At 37.0% G+C, this 7,013-nt stretch overlaps 2 protein-coding genes across 2 annotated transcripts; both read left to right on the top strand.

Moving 5' to 3' along the window:
* The first annotated feature begins 1,937 nt into the window (after positions 1-1,937).
* On the top strand, positions 1,938-2,549 carry LOC111783933. The gene has a single exon (XM_023664742.1). The coding sequence runs from the start codon at positions 2,176-2,178 to the stop codon at positions 2,383-2,385; it is 210 nt and encodes a 69-aa protein (XP_023520510.1). The 5' UTR covers positions 1,938-2,175; the 3' UTR covers positions 2,386-2,549.
* Positions 2,550-5,643: 3,094 nt separating this feature from the next.
* Positions 5,644-7,013, top strand: LOC111783931 (heavy metal-associated isoprenylated plant protein 30-like). Its single transcript, XM_023664740.1, has 3 exons — positions 5,644-6,014; positions 6,536-6,611; positions 6,691-7,013. Exons 1-3 carry the CDS (start codon positions 5,871-5,873, stop codon positions 7,011-7,013), a joined length of 543 nt encoding a protein of 180 aa, XP_023520508.1. The 5' UTR covers positions 5,644-5,870.

The raw sequence follows: 7,013 nt of genomic DNA, 5'->3' as shown, positions 1-7,013 counted from the left end.
AAAAAAAAAAAAAAAAAAAAAAAAAAAAAAAAAAAAAAAAAAACTGAAGCTCACGTTTTTATCATTTTCTTAAAAAAGATTGAACTTTATTATTTTCTTAAAAAAAATGTGATATAGACTTGGATGAAAACCGACGGAATTGAAAAAAAAAATTAATAGGTGCATGAACTAAGATCACATATGGAATAAAATGTAATATTGCAAGTAAAATAGTACATAAATTAACAGAGATAATATTCAAGCAAAAAAATATTAACTTTAAAAAAAATTAAAAATACTATTTAATTTTATAAAATGTTTAAAAAATACTTTTAAATTTTCGTCAATACTTTTAAACATTTAAAAATAATAATAAAAAATATCTTTACCTTTACTGCAATTTTTAAAAAAATACTCATAAGCTTTCAAAAACATCATTGAAAAGTTCAGAAATAATATATGAGATGTCAATAAACATTTCCGTTCATATATTTACAATAAGAATTTTTTGAATTTTTTAATTTTATAAAAAACTTTAAACATATTAATGAAATTTTTTAAAATTTAAAGATATTTTCATGACATCATTAAAATTCAAAAGTTGAGATAAGCCGAGATATTTTGTTAGATTTTTATTAAAATTTAAGAATATGACTATTTATAAAAGAAAATAATATATACAGCTTTTTATAGCTTTTTAAGTAAAAGAAAAATTCAGTATATTGTCCATTACAAGTAGAAAAAAGAAAAGACTTGAATTTTTTAATTCAAAAAGTTGAGAGCCAATCATTTTCTTCTTATCCACGTATTTAATATTTAACTACTTAACTACTTTCCACGTATTTTTTAAACTTTGAAAATAACTATTAATGTAAAAGCTTACATATACAGGAGTGTAACCACATATTATTATTAAATACTAATAAATTGTATTTATGCAAATAATATATATATATTTTTTTTTTTTGTTGATAAAAGGAGTATATGTTATAAAAAAAAAATTAAAGCAATCCATGTTTACTTCAATTATCGAAGAACGTGTCTCGTGTTAGTCTAAATAGTTTGTTTATGTATCCATTTTGTCCTTAAGCATCACACGAGGTTAAAATATTGATAAGGTTACACATTTATTTATTAAAAAAGAACGTTAACGGATAGAGTCTATCCACGTACGGTTAGTGACTGCTCTTTTTTTTTTCTTTTTTTTTTTTTTGGTTTTGCAATTCTATGTAGTTTAGATTGCATGTAGAATCATTCAAGCTCGACATGATCAATCTTGCTTGTGGAGTGATTCGAATCTCAAACAATGTTCTTGCCTTGAGATATTCGATCAACAAGGAAATCTGAATCTTACTCCCCTTGTAGTGATTCCATATCATTTGGTATCCGAGCTTCAGGCTCAAGATCGGATATGTGTTTCCTTTGTGTTTTTTTTTCTCAATATGATTTTTTATTTATTTGTTACAGGATATTACAAAAATGAACTTGGAAATAAAGGAAATAAGAAAGAAGTAGATAAGGATTGGGGAGCGCNTTCCTTTTCTTTTTGACTTTAGATGGCAAATGTACTTTAGAAAATAAATAATTATAATATGCCAAAATTAGCAAAAAAATTAATAATAAAATAAAATAAAAAGAAGAATCCAGATTCACAGAACTCCATGTGGTAGAAACCAGTGTCGCCCACGTGGCTAGGCAACCCCGCACACCGATTACACAATACGCTGCCGCCGTGGCATTGGCGACCCCTTATTTCTTTCATAATCACAATGCANTTTTTTTTTTTTTTTTAAATATCTAATAAACATAAAATTGAAAATTTCTATTAAAATTATCAAAAATAAAAGTAAAAATTGAAATATATATATTTAAAAAAAAAAATTGGGGAAAATAAATATGAACATAAGAACTAGTTGGATTTTTCAATTAAAACAATACTTAGTGCTGATCCTGACTTGAACGTTGAAACGGGTCATTTACCGGATCATCAGAAACCGGCCGCTGTTTTCGTCGTCTATAAATAATCTGAAAAAAATGCCGAAGCTTCAGCAAAATCAAAATCAAAATTAAAATCAAAATCAGCTCTCTAGAAACAGGGAAAACGAGACGCCAAGAAGAAAAGAAGGCGACGATTCATCATTTCAATTGCTTTTGCAGATTGATTAGAGCAATTAGAGCCCTAATTTGACGCCGGAGATGATGCTCGTGTCGGTACTAGCGGAGATTCTGGAGGAGTACACGGTGTTGCTTACGGAGGTGCTCCGGCAGCTCTTCCATTCCGCGCCATTTCCTCGCCGAGTCCGATTTCTCATCCTTCACAATCTTCCTTTCGCCAACAACTCCTCCTCCTCCTCCTCCTCCTCTGCCTTAATTTACTCCAATCGACCTAGCGGCGCAGTGGCTTAGGCGATTTTTGTAATGATCTTCTCACACTTGTATTGTATGTTAAATCATAGCACGATTTTCTTCACTTATTCTTCTTCTTCTGGTTAGATCTGTGCATATGCTTCGTTTATCGATCTCTGGATTGTTCTTCGAATGTGAGATTATGCCGGTTTCGTTCTTTTTAATCTTCTTTTTTTGCGATATCGTTTACAATTATTGTGTGTTTTGGCGGCTCTTTTGTGGATCCGATTTTCGGATGATGGAGAATTGGATTGGAGGCAATTGTGTTCTGAGATTTTGGATCTCTGTTTTCCTCTGTTTGAATTGGGAAATGGATTGGGGACCGACGACGGAGCCATGACCACGGATTTATGCGCGGATCTTGTTTCTTGAAAAGATAAGAATTAACACGTTCCAATACGAAATTAGTGTGAGAACTTTGAAGGTTGATGGTGTTATCTAGACAATTCCAGAACTTAAACCACTTTTGAATGATCACCAACCATTTGCCATGAGTTAAGTTTAATACCTACAAATATGATATCATGTTAGAATGTCCAGCATTACACAATAAAATAGAACATGAATTATCAAAAGTCACTTTATTTTATTCTCCAATTTCTTCCAAATTAACATTAACGAGAAGTGCATTAATAATAAAATAGAACATGAATTTAATGAAAAGTCACTTTATTTTATTCTCAAATTTCTTCCAAATTTGATATTAACAAAAAGTTATGCATTAATAAAAAGTGATTTAAAATTTTAATTGATATTGTTTCGAGTTTGTGATTTTAATTTATATCTTTTGAGTCCTAAAATTTAGTTTTGTTTTAAGCTCGAACTTATTAGATATAAAATTGGGAGATAAATCATTCTCTTAATGTCATATTTAAAAAAATTTAAAGTTTTAAAATGCTGCAAGAATAGTGCTCTCGTAGAAATACTTCAAAAACATGGTATCAACCATAGTCATGAGGCCTGAAGGTCTGAATTAACATAGTTCCCACTCCCAGCGTGCGCGGCCCAGCCCACAAAAGCGTTCGCGGGTCAGCCCACTCACAGCGTTCAAAGCCCAGCCCACTCACAGCATTCGCCGCCCAGCCATTCTCTGCGTGCTCAACCCAACCCAGTCCCAGCGTTCGCGGCCCAGACAACTCCAGCGTGCGCGGACCAGTCAAGTCCAGCGTGCGCGGCCCAGCCCAGTCCCAGGGTGCTCGCCCCAGCCCAGCCCACACACAGCATTCGCGGCCCAGCAAACTCCAGCCTGCGCGGCCCAGCCACTAACAACGTTTGTAGTCCAGCCCACTCCCAGCGTTCGCGGCCTAACCCACTCCAACGTGCGCGGCCTAGCAAACTCCAGCGTTCGCGGCCCAGCCCAGCCCACTCAAGCAATCGCGGCCCACCCCACTAACATCGTTCGCGGCCCTGAAAACTCCAGCGTGAGCGGCCCAGCAAACTCGCCGTGTTCGCGGCCCAGCCCAGTCCAGCGTCGCGGCCCAGCCCACTCAAAGCGTGCTTGACCCAGCCCACACCTGCATTCGCGGCCCGGCCGATTTCCAGCGTTCGAGGCCCAGCCCACTCCAAACGTTGGCGGCCCAGCTAACTCTAGCGTGCGCGGCCCAGCCCACTCACAGCGTTCGCAGCTTAGCCTACTCAAAGCGTGCTTGACCCAGCCCACTCCTGCATTCGCGGCCCAGCGTTCGCGCAACTTCCTATAAATAAATTTATTTTGAGTAAAATATTTTTACAATAATTTTTATTTTAGTTACAGAGTAATCCATTCTCAGATTTGAATAGAGAAGATATTATTAAAACACAGAAAAGTGGATAAGAATATGAATATGAAGTGACTTTGTTTACATGGAGAACATGTGGTGTACGCAGTGTGCCCCATGCATTTCTTAATTCCATAAGCCACCAAAAGCTTCTTTTCCACTTCAAATTCCTTTCAAATAAAATATATGACTTTTGTTTTTAATTCGCGTGTTGATATGACAAAAGTGGATTAAAAGATTAGGTTAAACGATTCTATCAGTCACACTCAAATTAATTTATTTTTGATACAAGGTGGTAATGGGTGAAGTCGTGGGTGAATTCGCGGTTCCTAAGGTTGCATGCAGCTTCAATACATAGCTCAAGTTAGCTCTCTTCAGCCTCGTTTTCTCGATATTACATGATTAGCCTCGATAAAAAAACATATTTAAACTTTGAGTTCAACGGCTCAAGCCTACCCTGCCAAATATTGACTTCTTTGGGCTTTCTTTTTCGAGTTCCTACTAAGGATTTTTAAAATGTTTTCACACTCTTATAAAGAATACTTCGTTCTTCTCTCCAACCGATGTGGGATCTCACAATCCACCCTCTTTGAGACCCAACATCCTTGCTAGCATTCGTTCCCTTCTCCAATCGATGTAGAAACCTCGAATCTACCATCCCCTCAGGGCTCAGCGTCCTTACTAGCACACCGTCTCGTGTCCAGGCTCAGCCTCCTCGCTGGCACATCGCCCAGTATCTGGCTCTAATACCATTTGTAACAGTCCAAGCCCACCACTAGAAAATATTGACCTCTTTGGACTTTCCCTCAAAGTTCTTAAAACGCGTCTTCCAGGGAGACGTTTTCACACCCTTATAAAGAATGTTTCGTTCTCCTCCCCAACCGATGTAGGATCTCACAATCCACCCTCTTCGGAACCCAGCATCCTCGCTAGCATTCGTTCCCTTCTCTAATCAATTTGGGGACCTCCAATCTACCACCCCTAGGGGCCCAGAGTCCTTACTAGCACACCGCCTCGTGTCCAAGCTCAGCCTCCTCGCTGACATATCGCCAAGTGTCAGGCTCTAATACCATTTGCAACAGCTCAAGCCTATCACTAGCAGATATCGTCCTCTTTGGGCTTTCCCTCAACGTTTTTAAAACGCATCTTCTAGGGAGAGGTTTTCACACCCTTATAAAGAATGTAGGATCTAACAAAACCCCAACTTATAAAAATATTAAAAGAAAAGGGGCCCTAGCATGAATTTGATATTATTTCTCCATTATCACTACTCAGACAAACACAAGTGAAGATAGCAGCAAATGAAGAAAAGAAAAAGACAGACAAATGTTGATTCTGGTGGGGTGTTCCATAATTAATTATTGTCCTAAAAGTAGAACCAAAGAAAAGAAGATGTTTGGAATATATGTTAGTTGTTACCCTCAGCATCAAAGTTCATACCTTTTTGTGCATAAAAGTTTCCCCTTTTCCCTTTAACTCAGTTCACATCACAACACACAGACTCCATAACTTTCTCCCTTCTTCTCAAGGTCTTACAACATGAATTAAGCCTTCCATCCTCTTCAAACCACTCATATATAAAGAACAATAGATTTGGATTTAGATCTCAAGAGGATGCCTCTGACACACACGAATATGTTCAAAGGCTGGGGATTGCTTTGAGTTCTTATTATGCTCTCTCTCTCTCTCTCTCTCTCTCTTATATAACAAGTTTTTGTGTCTTCAAAAATGGCTACCGTTCTCCCAAGAGCAACTTTTGGTTCTGTCGTTTATTCGTATTTCCTACGTTGTTTTGGGAATTCCCATAATCATCACAAAAGCTTCAATCGTATCATCTTCAACATGCCAAAGCCAAAACCCCTTTCCTTGCAGGTAATACTCTCAAAATCTATTCATTTACTATTATTTTCTCTCTCTTTTAGGAGAAATTTGATGAATTTACTCATTTTTTGGGATGAAAACTGAAAAAAATTCAATCTTTATTTGATGGGGTTTTGAAATTCACCATCTTTTACATGTTTCTTGGCTTTTTGTGTCAAAATATCATGTGGGTGTTCTTTCAATATTGAACGGTGAGAAGAACGAAGCATTATTTATAGGAGTGTAAAAACATCCCCCAGTAGACACGTTTTAAAAACTTGAAGGAAAGTCCAAAAAGGACAATTTCTACCGGGAATAAAAAAATTTACGTCCTTAATGGATGTGAGAATCTTGTAGATGTGAAAAGGAATTACAATTTGGTAGAACATGACTTTTTATTAATTCCTTGGCTTATGAGTTAACCCCTTGTAAAAGCTTCCTCTTTTCTAATCAGCAAAAGGAACAAAGGTATAATAATAATATCATAAGAGAATCTATTTCTATCAATTTGCTGAATGTTTTGCCTTTTACAGACTGTTGAGCTAAAAGTCAGGATGTGCTGCAGTGGTTGTGAACGAGTGGTTAAAGATGCGATCTACAAACTTAGAGGTACGAAAAAGGAAAAAAAGTTCATCTTTTTGTAGGAAAATTCTAAAGACACTATTAGGGTTTGTGTTGTTTTGAGTAGGGGTTGACTCGGTCGAGGTGAATTTGGAGCTAGAGAAAGTGACGGTGATTGGGTATGTCGATCGGAACAAGGTGTTGAAGGTGGTTCGAAGGGCGGGGAAGAGGGCGGAGTTTTGGCCTTACCCAGAGCCACCGCTATACTTCACATCAGCGACTGACTACTTTAAAGATACAACTCGTGAGTTTAAAGAGAGCTATAACTATTACAAGCATGGCTATAATGTCGGAGAGAAGCACGGAGCGATGCCAATGTCTCTTCGGGGCGATGACAAAGTGAGCAACATGTTCAATGATGACAATGTGGATGCTTGTCATGTCATGTAA

The sequence above is a fragment of the Cucurbita pepo genome, unplaced genomic scaffold (assembly GCF_002806865.2).
Source record: "Cucurbita pepo subsp. pepo cultivar mu-cu-16 unplaced genomic scaffold, ASM280686v2 Cp4.1_scaffold000134, whole genome shotgun sequence".
Taxonomy (NCBI): Eukaryota; Viridiplantae; Streptophyta; class Magnoliopsida; order Cucurbitales; family Cucurbitaceae; genus Cucurbita; species Cucurbita pepo.
The sequence above is the reverse complement of the archived record's forward strand: the minus strand, read 5'-3'. Positions and strand labels throughout refer to the sequence as shown.